General features: G+C 33.5%; 1 protein-coding gene across 1 annotated transcript in view; it reads left to right on the plus strand.

The window, feature by feature from the left end:
• The window catches only part of GPR137C (G protein-coupled receptor 137C), a 52,293-nt gene extending 37,576 nt beyond the window's left edge, over positions 1–14,717 (plus strand). The window contains exons 4-7 of the mRNA XM_024118412.1: positions 11,721–11,870; positions 13,109–13,234; positions 13,404–13,522; positions 14,540–14,717. Of these exons, the coding sequence (XP_023974180.1) occupies positions 11,721–11,870; positions 13,109–13,234; positions 13,404–13,522; positions 14,540–14,717 (573 nt within the window). The remainder of the gene's footprint in view (positions 1–11,720; positions 11,871–13,108; positions 13,235–13,403; positions 13,523–14,539) is intronic.
• Positions 14,718–19,073: the final 4,356 nt, after the last annotated feature.

Genomic DNA, 19,073 nt, shown 5'->3' on the forward strand with positions numbered 1-19,073 from the left:
TGCTGAGCCAACCCTCCATGCACTTGTCCCATTTGAAAAATCGCTGCTTACAACCCTGGGTTTATATCTTTTATCTACTCCTAAGCTCAAGTAGCTTTCCCTTATACTTCTAGACTCTTTTACTAGACCAGCCAGCATTTTCAGAATTTTTTATTTTTCCATGGTCATAAGGTCCATCCACTAAAAGCCATCTATTCTCTAATGGTAGGGTCATAGGAGCCAGAGATCTAATTTCATTGTGTCTTAGCACCGTGAAACTCTTTTTGAGACTGTTTTAGGCCTTGTAATTTTCAAAATACATTTTAAAATTTACTAATTGAGACGACCTTATTTTCTTATTTTTGATGCTTAGTTTGGCATTCTAATTTCAAAATGGAAGTAGCATTTGTGAGATGAATTCAAAAACTATGTGCAGGGTTCTACTTCTGGTATTGGCTGAGTAGCTTCCATTGGACCCAACCTTCTACAGAAAGCAAAGATAAATTCTGGACAAAATATAGAAAGCACTGAAGGCACTGGAGAGCAACCCCTTAGAAGAAGGAACCGACACTGAGTGAGTTTCCTATTTTTTACAGCTTCTAGCCTGAGGGAAAGTCCCATCCATGGGGCAGCCAAAACTTGAAGAGAAACCTGCTATTTTACTTGCTTGAAGAATCGTAGGACAAAATTCAAGAAACTATTCCAGATGGAAAGTGAGTGGGAAATCTCGGGAAGAAGATAGCCAGATAGAGGAAGCCCCAAATTCTGATTATAAACTCTGCCAAATTTTTATCTGATACCTGAACTAAGCATGTGCAGGATATACTCCAAGCAGCAGCACAGTTAAGGATAAAGAAATTGAACTGAGATTTCAGCTGCTATCCATTCATGGGAGATAGTTTGGGATTTGAGTTTAGCCAGGTTAATTATTTGCTAAAAAAAAAAAAAAAAAAAAATTTAAGGGAAAAAAAGAAAAATCAATACTTTTTAGAGGACTATAACAGCATCCAGACTCTAAAACATGGCACTTATAATATCCAAAACACAATCCAAGGTCTCTAGATACATGAAGAAACAGGAAAAATTTAACTCATACTCAAGAACAAAAATCAAAACTCGAAAAGCAATCATTGGTGGCAGTCCCCCACAGATGACCCAGATGTTGGATTTATCAGACAAAGATTTTATAATATGCTCAAGGATGTGAAGGAAAATATACTTGAATGAATGAATAAATAAGAAATCTCAGAGAAATAGAAACTATTTTTAAAAGCTACCAGAAATTTTAGAATTAAAAAATACAATATTTAAGTAGTCACTAGTTGTGCTTAGAAGCAGATTGGAGATGAAAGAAGAGTCAGTGAACTTAAATCAACAGAAATTATCCAATCTGAAGAACAGAGGATATTGGGGGTAAAGATGATAATAAAATGAACAGAGCCTCAGGGCCAAATTATGTATAATTGGAATTCCCAAAGGAAAAGAGGGAGAAAATGAGATTGCGAAAAAAATATTTGAAGAAATATGACCTAAATTTTCCAGTTTTGATGAAAGACATAAATTTATAGTTTCATGAAGCTCAACTAAGCCCAATCAGGATAAATATATAGAAAATCTTACCTAAGTTCATTGTACTCAAAGTGCTTAAAACCAAAAAGAAAAAGAAAATTTTGAGAGCAAAGAAAAATGACATATACATAAGGGAACATTGATTCAAATGATCACTCACTTCTCATCAGATATAATGGAGCCAGAAAACTTGGAAACAATATCTTTGAAATGCTGAAAGAAAAATGCTGTCAACTCTGAAGTCTACATCAAGTGAAAATATTCATAAAGAATGATGAAGAAATAAAAAAATCTGCAGATAAAAGAAAACTAAGAGGGTTCATTACCAACAGACCTATACTACAAGAAATGCTAAGAAAATTCTACAGACTGATGGGAAATAAAATCGGCTTGGATTTTAGCTCTTCAGGAAGGAATGAAGAACACAAGAAATAATAAATATGTGGGTAAATATAATTTCTTAATTTCTTTAAAATAAATGTGACTGTGCAAAGTAAAAATTATAACATAATGTGAGGCTTACATATGTAGATATAATACATAATTCTCTATATAGTGTATATAACAACTATAGCACTATAGCATCAAGGACAGGGCCTATATGGTTGCAATTCTTACATTTTACATCAAGTGGTATGATATTAACTATTGCTTAGACTGTGAAAAGTTAAGGATATATATTATAATCCCTAGAGCAGTGCTTCTCAAACTTTTTGGTCTCAAGATCCCATTACACTCCTAAGAATTATTGAGGACCCCAAAGAGCTTTTGTTTATGTAGATTATATCTACCTATATATACATTTTAGAAAAAAAAATGAGAAATTTTAAAAATATTCATTTATTCATTTAAAATGCCAATAATAAATCCATTATATGTTAACATGAATAATATTTTATGCTAAATAATTATATTTTCCAAAACAAAAATAAATAGTGAGAAGATTGACATTGTTATACATTTTGCAAATCTCTTTAATGTCTGACATAATAGAAGACAGCTGGATTTTCATGTCTGCTTCTGCATTCAATCTGTTGTGATATGTTGTTTAGGTTGAAGTATATGAAGAAAATCCATCCTCACAAATATATGTAGTTGGAAAATGGAGGAGAATTTTAATAGCCTTTTCAGATAATTGTGGATATTCTTCTTTAATACTACACCAAAACTCTGAAGTGGAGGTTTCTTAAAGGTTAGTTGCCGTGTGGAATCTAAAATGATATTAGTGAACTTTCTGTACTCTCCATTGGTCTATCTTGCACTTTGAATGAGTTTGTAACATCATGCATTGATCATTAGAAAAGAGTGGTCACAGATCTTCAAAATGTTGATACATTTCATTAGACAATAACCTAAATCACATTTGTTAATATCACCAGCAATCTCAGAAAAGTATTTAAGTTTTGGGAAGCTGCCAGTCTTACAGTGGATACAAATGCTTACAAGTTTTCAAAAATTCTGATTTTCACTTGAAAGTTCATATTTCATCATTGGCCATAAATACTGTCAGATGTTTTCTTTGACATGACAGGCTCATTTCATTTATTTTTCAAAAAATATATGCCTGTTAACCAAGTCTGAGTAACCATTGTTTGTCTGCCATAGCTGTCTGTTAAGTAGAAAATGGGATTTCATGAAAAAAGTGGTTAGTTCAGCTCACAAGTCAAGTAATCACATAAGTGCTTCTCCTCAAGACAACTACTATGCTTCAGGATGCAGCAGAATTTCTTTAAGTGCGTGTCTTATTTCATCACACAGAATATTAAATAGACACGTACTCTAGGGTCAATATTTAGTAAATATTTTCACTGCTTCATCAATGATATTCTTTTTTTCTTTCTTTTTTTTTTTTGTCTGCATTGGGTCTTCATTGCTGCACGTGGGCTTTCTCTAGTTGCAGAGAGCAGGGGCAACTCTTTGTTGCAGTGCACAGGCTTCTCATTGCAGTGGCTTCTCTTGCTGCGGTGCACGGGATCTAGGCACACAGGCTTCAGTAGTTGCAGCACTTGGGCTCAGTAGTTGCAGCGCACGGGCTCTAGGGTGAGCGGGCTTCAGTAGTTGTGGCTCACAGGCCTAGTTGTTCTGCGGCATGTGGGATCTTCCTGGAACAGGGATCGAACCCGTGTCCCCTGCATTGGCAGGTGGGTTCTCAACCGCTGTACCACCAGGGAAGTCCCTTCATCAAGGAGATTCTTAAGTGAAGCTTTCTTTTTTAACTGGGAGTGCATAGTAGTGAAGAATACAATACAGTTTGGTGACACTGCATTGATTTGTGCTAAGACCAAAAGTTTTACCCACCATTGCTTTTGTACCATTAGTGAGATTATCAGTACAATTGGCCCAGGATAAACAATCAGAAGAATTTTCAACACTTTGAATATTTCAGTACTACTTTTGTTTCTTCTCAGGCATTGACATAAAAGAATGCCCTCTTGGATGATTAGTTGCTACTGAATGAATATAAACAAAATGATGAATGAATTTTGAATATTAAAAAAATTATGAATATAATTGATGAATATAAACAAAATTAGTCCTTCTATATCAGATTAATATATTTGTAAGGCAAAAATACAAGTCTATTGACAAGACATTAAATCACTATGTTTTCAGCTAAATCTTTGAATCAGTGAATTTCTATCTTGGAAAATGACAATGCCATAATTTCTTTTATGGACTTTTCATCCAGCAGGCATTCAGCAATATTAACTGTACAAGGCTTTACTAGTCTCTCAGCTACTATGAGTGCTTCGCCAGCCAATGCAATATAGTAATTTAGCCTGTGAAATGCCTGAGGGGCTTTTTAATTTCTAGTTTGGAAAGTAATAAAAACAATTTGTGGTGTTTAAAGTGCTCACCACACCTGCGTTTAAGATTTCAATTCCTTTTGCTTTAAACTCTGAATGATTGGTCTCAAAATGATGCTGCAGCTTAACTTGGACATAATGTTCTGTCACAGCAGACACAATAAGGTAAATTATTAACGTTTATAAAACCTATTGAAAGTTATTTTTCATTGCACTTCATTTGATAAAACAAAACAAGAAATCAGTTTCACCCGATTACTTTGGTGTAGATTTCTTTCTTCATTGAACCAGAGAATTCTAACACTTTCATCTTTCTCAGCATCTTAGAGGTAAACAAAGAAGCTGTATGTAGAGAAAAATATTTTTTATTGTGACAAAATATACATAACATAAAATTTACCATTTTAATCATTTTTAAATGTACAGTTCAGGGGCATTAAGTACATTCACACTGTTGTGCAACCATCACCACTGTCCATCTCCAAAACATCTTCATCATCCCATACTGAAACTTTGTACCAATGAAACAATAAGTCCCCAATCCTCAGCCAATAATCCATTCTTAAATATGAAAAAAATTATAAATTTTTCATCTTAGAGTAAAATGATTAATTTCTAAAATAGTTTAATATTAAATTTAAAAAATTTTAAGTGTTTAAAAAAATTCTTAAATATTATAAAACAAATCTGTAAATTGTACCTATTCCTGTTGTGCTGCCATGTAGATACAAGGAAAATTTTAGGATTTTAAAATAACTACTTGTTTGGTAATAATGAGGTTTTATCAGATATAGCATGTATAACCAAAGAGAACTAACAAGAACCCAGTAAAGGTACAGAAAACAAGCTGAGTTAATCTCTGAAAATGCATATATTTATACCCTAATTCTATTATATCAGGAATCTAGAAAACACAAGAACACACATGTACACAGATTGTTGACACCATCACATATCATAGAGCCACTGGGAAACTCTGCTGTATATACAAAAGAGAATGAGAATATAATAGGCAAATAACATCTTAGTACTCTTTTTTTTAATCATTTTGATTTTGATCTTTAAGGTCCCTGGACCACACTTTAAGAACTGTTGCCCTAGAACAACCACTTAAGGCAAAAAGCAAAACAAAAGAAAACAAAGAAATAGAAAAGTATAGTTAAAAGTTCAATAGATAAATTAAAATGGAGTTCTAAAAAATATTCAATTAACCCACAAGAATGCAGAAAATGATGGATAGAGGAACAACAAATAAACAATGTCAAGAGCAAAGCACAAGAAGGGCAAACAGAAAGCAAATAGTAAAATGTAAGACCTAAATCTAAACATATCACTAATTATATTAAATGTTAATGGAGTAAACACTCCTGTTAAAATGTAGAGACTGTCAAAATGAATTTCTAAAAAACCAAGACCCATCTATACTCTGGCTTCTGGAATGCACTTTAAATAAATATAAAGACAGATATAAGTTAAAAATAATTAGATGGAAACTAATGTACTATTCATTCAGTAAGTATTAGAAGGCACTTTAATATCAGATAAAAGAGACTTCAAGACAAAGGGTATTACCAGATATAAAAAGGTAAGCAAAGAATATTACCAAATATAAAGAGGTACATTTCATCAGAAAGACATAAAAATCATAAATGTGTACATGAAGCCAAATAGTAGGAATAAAGAGGGGAAAAAAGACTTACCAAATAGTAAGAAAAAAAGGGGAAAAAAATCTCTACAATCATAGTTGGAGATTTTAATGCCCCATACTCAGAAGTTGATAAAAGAGAAAATCAGTAGACATAGAAAATCTGAACAACACTATCAACACCCCTGAGCCAACTGACTCCCAATAACTGGAGAATATACATTCTTTTCAGTTGATCATGGAAATGGTCATCAAAATAAACCATACAGTGGACCATAAGACAGGTATCAATCAAAGAATGAAAAGGACTGGAATTAAAGAATGTAGTCTGGCCACAATGCAATTAAGTATCAATAACAACATATCTTCTTAAAAATCCAAATATTTAGAAATTATGCAACTTAATTACAAATAACCCATGGGAAAAAGAAGAAATCACAAGGGAAATTAGAAAATATTTCAAACTGAAGAATAGTGAAAAACAATATACCAATATTTGTGGGATGCAGCTAAAATAATGCTTGAAGAGAAAAATACAGCTTTAAGTGCTATATTAGAAAAGGAGAAAGATATAAAATCAGTGACCTAAGGTTTCACCTTAGAAACAACTGGGGGAAACTATGAAAAAGTTTTTTGTGTTTTGTTTTTAAGTAAACCCAAAGTAAGTAGAAGGACTGAAATAATAAAGATAAAAATAGAAATCAATGAAACAGAAAGTAAACTATAGAGAAATTAAAGCCGAAAGTTAATTCTTCTAATAGATCAACAAATTTGATGTACCAAAAAAGGCAGAGTGAAAATACAAATTGCCAATACCATGAATAAAAGAGGGACAATCACAATAGATGTTATAGACCTTAAAAGAAAAATGAGGGAATATTATGAGCAACTCCTTGTGGATAAATTTGACAACTTAGATGAAATGGACAAATTTTTAAAAAATACAACATAACAAAATTAATTAAAGATAAAATACCAAATATAAATAGCCCCATATTTATTAAAGAAATTGAATTTGTTATCAGAAATTTCCCTCAAAACTCCAAACCTAGATGGTTTCACTGGTTAATTTTATCAAATATTTAAAGAAGAAATAACACCAATGGTAAACAAACTCTTTTGAAAATAGAGGAGAAAGGAACACTTCCTAACATGTTTTATGAGAACAGCATTACTCTGATACCAAAACTCGACAGACATTATTAAACAAATAAAAATTATACACTAGTATCCCTTATACTTAGATATACAGAATCTAAGCAACATATAAAAAGGATAATATATCATGACTAAAAAGAGTTTATCCCGGGAATGCAACATTGGTTTAACATTTGAAAATCAGTCACTGTAATTCACTACCTTGAGAGAACAAAGGAGAAAAACCAAGTAATCATTTGAATAGATGTAGAAAAAACATTTGACAAAATTCAACACCATGAATTTTAAATTCATGATTTAAAATAACATGATTATTAAAAATTTAATAACATGAATAAAATTCATTATTTAAAAATAACAACAATGAAATGTTCAACCAACAGGGAATAGAAGGAATGTTCCTCAATCTGATAAACGAGGTCTATAAAAAACCTGCAATCAGTGTCATACTTAAAGTATTGAATGTTTTGCCCCTAAGGTTGGGAACAAAGCAAGGATGCCCACTCTCACCATTTCTATTCAATATTCTAATAAAACAAGAAAAACAAAAAGGTATAAAATTGGAAATTAAGAAGTAAAACTGTCTCTAATTGCAGATAACATGATTGTTTATGTAAAGCATCCTAAGGAATCTACTAAACAGCTACTAGCAAATTCTCACGACACAAAGTCAAAATACAAAATTACATTGTATTTTCATATACACCAGAAGCAATCAGTTAGAAAATGAAATTCAAAAAGCAATTTTATAACATTAATAGCATAAAAAACCAAAATACTTAGGAGTAAATTTTGCAAAAAACAAGCAATACCTCTATACTAAAAACTATAAAATAATGCTGAGAGAAATTAAAAAGGCATAAATCAATGAAGACCATTGTTCATGGATTGGAAGATGCAGTATTTTTAAGATGGCAACTCTCCCCAAAATGATCTATAGATTCAATGCAATCCCAATCATAATACTACCTTGAGGTTTTAAAAATAGAAATTGACAAGTTTATTCTAAAATTTATATGGAAATAAAAAGGCCCCAAAATACTTTTAAAGTAGCACTTTCCAATAGAACTTTCTGCGATGATGAAAATATTCTATATCTGCACTATTCAGTATGTGACTACTGAACACTCGAAAGAGGGCTAGTCCGAAAGAAACCGATCTTTTAATTTAATTTAGTTTAAATGTAAATATGTAAGTACTCACATGTGGCTAATGGCTATTATATTGAACAGTGCAGAAGGTAACTCTGAAAAAGAAGAGGACTTAGACTACATGACTTTGTAACAGTATAAAGCTACAGTAATTAAGACAGTGTGTTACTGGCATAAAACAGATCAATGAAACAGAATAGAGAGCCTGGAAACAATCCACACTTATATAGTCTGATTTTTGACAAAGAAGCTAAAGCAATTCAAAGGGAAAGGAAATCTTTTTAGCTGGTAGTGCTGGAAGAACTGGTTATCCACATGAAATAAAATGAAACTTTAGCTCCATCTCATATCATACACACACAAATTCAAAATGGATCGCAAACATAAATATAACTGAAAAAATTCTAAAGCTTTTAAAACCAAACACAGGAGACTATCTTTACAATTTGGGTATAGGCAAAGATCTCTTAGGCAGGTCACTGAAAGTAACCACAGAAGAATAAATTCATAAACTAGACTTAATTAAAATTTAAAATTTCCCATCAAAAGACAAGACTAAGAAAATACAAAGGCAAGCCACAGACTTCAAGAAAATATTTGCAATACATACATCTGATAAGGAACTCATTTCCAGCATACATAGAGACTGCCTACAACTCAATAATTTTCAAAAAGACAACCCAATTTAAAAATGGTCAAAGATATGAACAGACTTTTCACAAAGGATATACAAATGGCCAATAAGCACAATATCATTAGTCATCCGGGGAAATGCAAATTAAAACCAAAACATCCACCAGCATGGCTAAAATGAAAAAGATTGACAACCCCAAATGTTGTCTAGGAATTGGAACAACTGGAACTCCCATACTTTGTTGGAAGTACATCCATTTTGGAAAAAGATCTGGCAGTTTCTTATACAGCTGAACTTATACCTACCGTATGACCCAGCAATTCCACTGTTAGGTATTTACCTAAAAGAAGTGAAAGCAGCGTATGTCCAGAAAAAGATTTGGATAAGAACGTTCACAGAAACAGTCCATCAACAGAAAAAATGGATAAGCAAATTCTCATGTAAACAAATTCATGTAATTATACAGTGGAATTAGTGTAGCTAACTGTCCTGGTTTGCCCGGAACTGAGAAGTTTTGGGGAACGTGGGACTTTCCGTCTAAAACTAGGAAACTTTTTTTTTAAAATAGGAAACTTATGAGCAAACCAGGAGTTGGTCACCCTAATTGTCCACCTCAGCAATACAAACACCTAACTACTGGTACATCCAACAACATGGATGAATCTCAAAACATTATGCTAAGTGAATGATACCTACACAAGGAGTTCATATCCTATGATTCCATTTATGTGAAGTTCTAGAGTAGGCAGAACTAAGTTGTGGTAAAAGACAAAAGCAGAAGAGTATTTGTGCTGGGGAGTTGGCTGATGGGGAAGGGATGTGAGGGAACGTTCGGGAGTGATGGTGATGTTCTCTATTTGTATACACATTTGTCAAAACTCAATGAATGGTAAGTTGAGGTTTCTGCATATCTGCATCTAAAAATACCTGTAAACAAATACTGAACTCTAGTTAATGATATGCATGCTGGAGTGAGGTCTAACTCTTCTTTACTTGTCAAGTGTGGAATTTCTAAAAATGTGGTATGTAGATGTCAGAGGTGGAGGAAGGGAGAATCATTCCTTGAGGATTGCTCCTGAGTGGAATTGTTTGTCATGACTTTTCAGTTTAGGAAGATTTTCTTTAACTTTTCGACAGCACTTTCCAGGTGGCTGAATCCTTATCTTTTGTTTTATAAACCTGTATTTTGTGGGAATGATCTTATTTTGTTTTCTAAATCAGTGGGCTTCTTTCTCTGTTATATGTATGTAATTTGACTGCAATTTTATTAATTGCTTTGATATTATCTTTGCTCTTTTCTCATACTTTTGTAGTTTTTATAATATTTACAAGTATAAGCAGAGTATCTCCATATTATAAGATGTATTTTTAGCAGTCACTTTATTTCTCAAAGCAGTGACTATAAAAGGACAGTAACGCTTACAGCTTACATTAAAGGACAGTAACGCTTACAGCATTCTAACTTCCTTGCTACCTAACTTTTCTTTAATAATATAGTACTTTTAAAATGGAAACTGGATTGCTTTTAGATTAGCTTTTTATTAACAACATTTTTGGGGGGATTCACAAAAATAAAAATGCACATTGTAGAAAATTTTAGCCTTGATTAAAAAATTTCATCTTGCTAGAATTTTATTTATTTTCACACATCCTTTTTGCTATGGTAGTAGGTCAGCTCAGAGAAGGTACTCTTTTGCTATTTCAACATCTTTCAAGATATATTTCATCTTTTAGTTTGCTTTCTTCTCATATACCTCTAAAATGTGTTGTTCTTGTAAGGAAATCAGCTATAATAATGGTTCTCAATCCTACCAAACCCAGTGACCCCTTCTAATAACTTTTTAATAACCTATTTCTATCCTGAAATTAATAGATTGTTTAACATACCTACACACATAACTTCAAATGTTCAGTGCAATTGCCCTAACTGTAATGTAAAGAGGAAATAAAAGGAAAGTAATTAATAAATATTTCAGTGTGTAAATTTGGTGCGATGTAGTAGTCAGATGCTTGTATCTATACATAGAAATTGTGACTGAGACAGCTATAAATGCACACTGTTACAGGTGTGTTGCTTTGGTGCTTTACATACCACAAGCAGTATTGTTGTCAGTTTCATGCCTTTCTGAAATAGTTGACCATTCTTGATAAAGTTCTGAACAAAAAACAAAGGACAAATTTCCCTCAATTTACAGTACTTGAGGAAATGGTGAAAGCCTTAGTAATAAAATATTTTGGATTTGAAAGTGCATTTGGGTGCCTGCATCATTTTGTTATCAACATAACAGCATCAATAGAGGAATAACATCAACTAACAGAATCTAATAGAACAAAGCAAATAGCACAGGAGTTGTATTTCTATTTTAATTTTTCATCTTACTGGAAATTAAGTGTATCAAATGGACTAATGCTTTTATTTCCTATTCTTTTCTCATTATGACAAAACTATCTCTCTGATTAACATCAATTAAAGCTCAGATCTTTTGCCAAGTTGTTTATTCCTATACTACTTAAGGTAACCTTGGCAGAACAAAATCTTCCTCCAGCTGCCACTGGGCAAGTTGGCAAAGAACTTATTTGTATTAACAGGGTAGTTGAAACACAGTGGTTCTAAAAATAGGAATTGTAAAGCAAGATAATCAAGAGTTTATTTCAACTGGTGCTCACTCAGTGTTTTCTAGGAGTGCATTGCAAGAGGTGACTATATTGTATATGGATGAATGGCTTGTCATGACAAATGTGCGGGGTTTCATGATGATGAATTTTTTTTCTTTTAGGGTATGTCTCTGTGCCAGACTGTTGTCGTAGGCTCTGTAGTCATTCTTCTCTACTCTTCAAGGGCATGTTATAATTTGGTGGTGATCACCATATCTCAGGATACATTAGAAAGTCCATTTAATTATGGCTGGGATAATCTTTCAGATAAGGTAAGTATCTAGCATGTATTGCCAATCTAAGTGTATGATAATGAAGTTAGCCTGACTAGGAGAACATTTTAAGTGTTTGACTTACAAACACTTTTATGGAATCTCTAGCTACTATCAGTAATCATACTTAAAAGTTCTATTTTTTAAAATCCTCATTTATATGTGGCACTTGAAATCATTCTTCAGAGAGAACTTCTCCCAAAGTAGTGTTTTCTTTTCTTTTTGTTAATAATACTAACAGTGCCTTAAATCTATTGGTCATAAACCTATTTTACTACTTTTTAAAGGATAGTGTGTAAATATCTCTAGATAAATTGGTTGCCTGTCATTAGCTAGTGAATATGGTTATGTCTTTAATTTGTTAGGATGAAATTAATTCTCTCTTACCCAAGAGCTACATATAACCTGAATATTTGCTTCAGTTTTAGATGTATGACTTTTATGAAAATCTGGCATTATCAGTCTTGATAATGGGAGAGCATTCGTAGTTTCCTGGGTGTCCAGGTGTTTTCTGTAGTGATTCCTGGTGCCTTAGCTATGCATATTTGACTTCCCAGCATTCTCCATCCTTTTCCTAGAAGTACATTTTGACATGGGTACATGTCATATCTTTATTTATATTAATTTAACTTTGTACTGAATTTAAGGCATTGTGGGATACTATTTTACCTGAATTTCAGTTATCTTTCTAAGGAGGAATTTTCACATGTGGTTCCATGTAGCAGATTCCCTTCACTCCTTTTCCCCTTTCTCTCTTCCCACATCTATTAGAATAGAAACAAATCCAACATGGAGTTTTAAGCCCAAAAGCATGTTTTTAAGTAGCAACAGAGCTGAGCGACTTGCATGTTACATTTCTCTACAGGTATAACTCAGGGTAAGTGTAATTATTTTGCCTTTGGAGCAGCTGGAACCAGTAGTCTCTTTTATAATTCTCCTTAGACTACAGGGCCTAAACCATCTACCCTATTACCCATGTATTTAAAATATTTTCATAAATTGATGTATTGAGAAAGTTAGTACCTCTTTATTCTACTTAATAGCAAAGCATTTTTATGACCTTTAAAGGATAAATATCATTACATGAGAAACCATAAAATATAGAAAATTAATTTAGAGTTTTATGTGCTTGTAAGTTGATGTTTTAACTTACCCTACCTGAAGCAAGTTGATTGTGGAGGGTGATTTCTTACACATAAAACAGATTTTAAAATTGTTCTGCCATATTCTATTTACAGGCTCATGTAAAAGACATAAGTGGAGAAGAGTATATAGTATTTGGAATGGTCCTCTTTCTGTGGGAACATGTGCCAGCATGGTCGGTGGTACTGTTTTTCCGGGCACAGAGATTAAACCAGAACTTGGTATGATGTCATAATATTACCTAATATCTGTTCTCCTTATTTTAAAAAATAATGGAACATTTATACTGATTTTCTATTTTTGGCAAAGACTAAAAAGCATTATAGATCCTGGCCTCCTTTCTTAGTTGAAAAGTAAATCTTCTTATGCTATCTAATACTTTGTTCACAGGCACCTGCTGGCATGATAAATAGTCACAGTTACAGTTCCAGAGCATACTTCTTTGACAATCCAAGACGGTATGATAGTGATGATGACTTGCCAAGACTGGGAAGTTCAAGAGAAGGAAGGTAGATGTACTGAATTAGTACTGACATAGATTCAAAAGAAAAAATCTAAGCTTTAACCCAAATATGAAAAGGGTGATTTGTTGATATATGTCAATAAATAAGATCATTTAACATTGGAGCTTAGAACAGTAGATGTTAAACCCATAATGGGACCTGTACTATAAAGAATTCTCATCTGATTCTAAGCCCATATATTACCTTTATTTGAGAAATGCCTTTGGGGGTAAAATGGTACCATTTCATTGCAGGATTCCTTGTTAGTTCAGAGCTGATGGGGGTTGATGAGCAGGGAAGAAATACTATTATAGTGATTTTATATGTTTCCATATCGAGTCTGCTGTTCAAAATCCACAGAGAAACCCTAGATAAAACTCTTGCAAAGCTTAGGTGCCATAGAAAATCTTCATGTGCCCTACTTGTTCCAAAATCTTTGCAAGTCCATACCATTAGCTATGTGTCAGTGCAAAGAGAAAGCCTTAATGCATACCTACATAATGCTTTGAGTTTGATGTAGCACTTTCTATAATCCTTACTTCATCTGGACAAGTTACTTAACCTCAGTTTTTTTAGTCTGTTTTCATCTGTAAGATAGGGATGATAATAGAACCTATCTGATAGGATTGTTGTAAAGATTAAATGAGTGTATGTGTGTGTAAACATACTGTACATATGTATGTATATTCACATATACATATATATATACACACACACAAACGTCTTAGAATAGAACCTACTACATAATAAGCACTATATTGTTATTATTATTATCTGATAATCAAGTTCTACTAGTTTTGAGTGGTATTAATTCATTATTTTCTAATATGTGATATAGAATCAAGGATATTAGATAAAAGTCATTGAATTTTGTAGAGAGCCATTATGTTATTTGGCAAAGAACATATTTCAATATATTCGATACTAACTGTATTATAAAATTCATTGAAAACCAAAAATGCCAACATGACTTATTACATCCTGATCACAGTCCTTTGGCTTTTTTGCCCTTTTTTGTTGCAGTTTATCAAATTCACAAGGTTTGGGCTGGTATGGCACCATGACTGGGTGTGGCAGCAACAGTTACACAGTCTCTCCCCACCTGAATGGACCTATGACAGATACTGCTCCTTTGCTTTTTACCTGTAGTAATTTAGATATGAACAATCACCATAGCTTATATGTAACACCACAAAACTGATGGCATTACCAAGTCGTGATTCTTCAATCGTTTTCCATGAATGTGTATATCCTGTGTGTTTAAATTACATCTACATAAACATTCCATTATCTGTTGCAACCGAAAACAAAGCCTGGAAATGTGGCCGTGTCCAGTGGGGGACACGGCTGTTACTTTTGACCTTGTCCTGGTAAAATGAAGTGCAGTGGAAAGTTTGGAGCAGGAGAAAAGAGGGATTAGATCTTAAGGCACTTGATGGCCTCCAAACATCCTGACTTTGGAACGTCAAATGCATAGTTGCATATTTGCACTTTTATCTTTGTCCTGAAAGAGTACACTGCAGTCCCCAAAGTCATACCCAGTGTTCACATTGGGATATTATGTTGTACACCAAATGAGGAGGCAATTTCCCTACAAAAATCAAAGCCTGTATATTCAGCAGTGTACTCCATGTGGAATTCTTACCCAATAAAGTTTATAGTGTGAACAGTGCACAGAATGAAGGCATACAAATGTACCATTCTTTTAAAAGATCTACTAAAAAGTATGTAATCATTGAAGATAGTTCTTTTAAGCATGATTGTACAGTACCAACTGAAATTATTCAAATAATCATTTTAAACAAATGACAGTAGTAATCCTTTACAGTGAGGACCAGCAGTGTTCTTTGGAAAGCCATAGTCATTTCTTCAAGAGGAAAGTATACCAGTCAAAATTATGTGGCTACTTTGAGTAGACTTAGTCAAGTGATTATTTTGTATGATTAAGATATATGTAGTAGTTTAAGCATGATTCTTCAAGAAAGCAACAGTAATTTTTGCATAGGGAGATTTCGGTAGAAACTTCTTGGGACTAAACAAGTTTACAGATGCATTTAAGAACTATTCATAAAATGTATAATTCTGAGTTAAAACATGAATACATTTTCAAAGGCATTCAATTTAGCTGAAACAAAATATAGCTAATCTTACTTATTCCTATTGAATCAGGATTATCCTCAGGTAAATTAAATCATGATACGTTATTGCAGTGAACTCAAGTGCAATACTTTGTAAGACATGTAATTCCTCCTTTAGTTTTCACATTTTTATATCTTGTATATGGGCAAAGCCAAATTAAATTTAATTCAAATTAATTCCAGCAGTAGACTAAATGAACAACTTATGTAAATGTACTATCTAGGTAAGTATAAAACCAGTGGTTCACAATATTGGAATACTTTTAGAATTACATTTAAACTGTCTTGAATGTCCTATCTTGGATCTAAAAAATAATACATGGTAGGCTAAGGTAATAGAGAATTTTAAAATGCACTTTCTACCAGTGTCTATATGGAAAGAAGTAGATGCTGAATACCTCAAGATGCCAAGGTAACGGGCACACTGGGAAGTTGTCACAACATGCTTAAAGATGACTAACTATATATACAATTGTTTGCTGATCTATTTCTTCAGAACTGGAACTAATACAACTATCCTTTTCTGTCTTTACTTTGATTAGAAAGTTATGTTTTATTTCTACTCTTACATAAAATACCTTTCAACTTTTTGATTAATTGATTCAGTAACTTCATAAAAGTATAACAATAAGTGAAACCCCAAGAAAAACATGAAATTTATAATGCTTTTAATCTTTTGGAAGGCTGGCACACAGCCAAAGAAATTTCATCTTTTTATCATACAAAATGATTCTGAATTCAGTCAAAAGCATAAACTTATAAATGTTACTTTGGGTTTATTTATAATAAATTCTCTCAATGCAACCAAATTATTTAAAAATTTATAGTATAGAAGTTAACCTTGGTAGTAACAGAACAACATAATATGCACTTACCTGAGTATATTTTGATTGCGACTTCAGTTATTGGGTTTCTTTTCAGTATGCCAACTATTTATTTTCCCAATAATGTTAGATATCTAATTATCTAGAACTATCTGAGAAGATCTGTGTTGCCTTTGTTAGTCCTCGGGGTTCAAAGTGATAAAGTAAATTTTTTCTAGTAAAGCTTCCCTAGACTTCCCTAGATAATGCTCCTATTTGACCAGATAAGCAAAGGTTACTTTTTAAAAATATCTCAGATAAAATAAACTTCGTTCTTTCAGCTGCATTAGTTGATTCTTCCAAATCTGAGATTTGTAAATTTCTTACCCCTGACCAGGGTACCTGAATTCTTGCACTTGCCTCCTTATACACATCTCCCACAATATATCACCAAAGACAAAAAAGATAAACTTCTGGCCCAGTTTTTGCTTAAAAATTCCAAAGCACTAGGAGCACTTTAAGTCTGGTCTCGAAAGAAGGAGTTGTTTTAAAATCAAAGGGCTATCGATTCCCTGTTCATCCTGCACTGAAGCACATGATGACAATTTCAAACCTTTTTGGTTCATTACTTAGAACAGAGAATTTCATTGCTTAAGTGTGTAATTTTACAGTGGTTAGCAGTACTTGTTTTTATCGTTTCATTTGGGTGGTCATTAATTTTGAAACTCTTGCCACTCATTATAGCTGGTAGTAGTTTTATGAAAAATGTAATTTATAGCTAAAGTGGCTTTTTTATGCATAGCTGCCTTTTTTTATTGTTTAATGGTGTTTCTCAGCTATATAATCAGTTTCAAACTGGTTGTAAAAGTATAGCTGTGGCCAATGAATGTATTTATTTGTTGTTTCACTAAATTGTAACAAAACACTACTGTTAAAAATAAAAGTGTTTGTGCTTTTATCTGGAGGTCTGGTTTTCTTAATCTCTCTTAACAGACTACACCGATTGAGTTTCTATCATGTAAGGATAAGAAGCCTAGTGCTACCATAGAAAAGAGAAAAATACCTGGAGTTACAAATGACCGTTTGCTTTTAGTGAGCTTATTATTACAGATCTTCCTTGGCTTATCGTAAGTGAAAATGCATCTAATACACCTGGCCTACTGAACATCACAGCTTAACCTAGGCTACCTTAAACATGCTCAGAACACTTACATTAAACTACAGTTGGGCAAAACCATCTAACACAAAGCCTATTTTATAAGAGTGTTGAATATCTTGTATAATTTATTGAATATGTACTGAAAGTAAAAAGCGAAATGGTCCTATGGGTCCAGAATGGTTGTGTGTGGTTTGTTTACCCTTCTGATCGCATGGCTGCCTGGGGGCTGCAGTGCTGCCACTGCCCCAGATCATGAGAGAGGGACATACTGCCTACTGCTAGCTGGGGAAAAACAAAATTCAAAAGTGGAAGTACATGGGCTTCCCTGGTGGCGCAGTGGTTGCGCGTCCGCCTGCCGATGCAGGGGAAACGGGTTCGCGCCCCGGTCTGGGAGGATCCCGCATGCCGCGGAGCGGCTGGGCCCGTGGGCCATGGCCGCTGGGCCTGCGCGTCCGGAGCCTGTGCTCCGCAACGGGAGAGGCCACAACTGAGGGAGGCCCGCATACCACAAAAAAAAAAAAAAAAGTGGAAGTACAGTTTCTGCTGAATGTGTGTTGCTTTTGCACCATTGTAAAGTTGAAAAATCTTAAGTTGAACTATCATTAAGTGTATAACTGTATGTACTTCACATCTAGAGGTGGTATACAGTAATCAGTATTATACACGAATTTGATATGAAATGCCATAACTTAAAATACCAATACGCTATTAGATAGTACATGTTTATTCACACATTAAGCCAAGAAAAATTCTTGCATGAAATAACTTACAACACCTCTCACCTTCTCCTTAGATTCTTTTTTTTTGACATATTTATTGTAGTATAATTGCTTCACAACGATGTGTTAGTTTCTGTTTTATAACAAAGTGAATCAGCTATACATATACATATATCCGCATATCTCCTCCCTCTTGCATCTTTACATTTGGTAGTATATATAAGTCCATGCCACTCTCTCACTTTGTCCCAGCTTACCCTTCCCCCTCCCAGTGTCCTCAAGTCCATTCCCTACGTCTGTGTCTTTATTCCAGTCCTGCCTCTAGGTTTTTCATGACCAGTTTGTTTGTTTGTTTGTTTTAGATTCCATATATATGTGTTAGCATACGGTATTTGTTTTTCTCTTTCGATCTATTTCACTCTGTATGACAGGCTCTAGGTCCATCCACCTCACTACAAATAACTCAATTTCGTTTCTTTTTATGGCTGAGTAATATTCCATTATATATATGTGCCACATCTTCTTTATCCATTCATCTGTCAGTGAACACTTAGGTCTCTTCCTTATCCTGGCTATTGTAAATAGAGCTGCAGTGAACATTGTGGTACATGACTCTTTTTGAATTATGGTTTTCTCGGGGGATATGCTCAGTAGTGGGATTGCTGGGTTGTATAGTAGTTATCTTTTTAGTTTTTTAAGGAACCTCCATACTGTTCTCCACAGTGGCTGTATCAATTT

The sequence above is a fragment of the Physeter macrocephalus genome, chromosome 11, assembly GCF_002837175.3.
Source record: "Physeter macrocephalus isolate SW-GA chromosome 11, ASM283717v5, whole genome shotgun sequence".
Lineage (NCBI taxonomy): Eukaryota > Metazoa > Chordata > Mammalia > Artiodactyla > Physeteridae > Physeter > Physeter macrocephalus.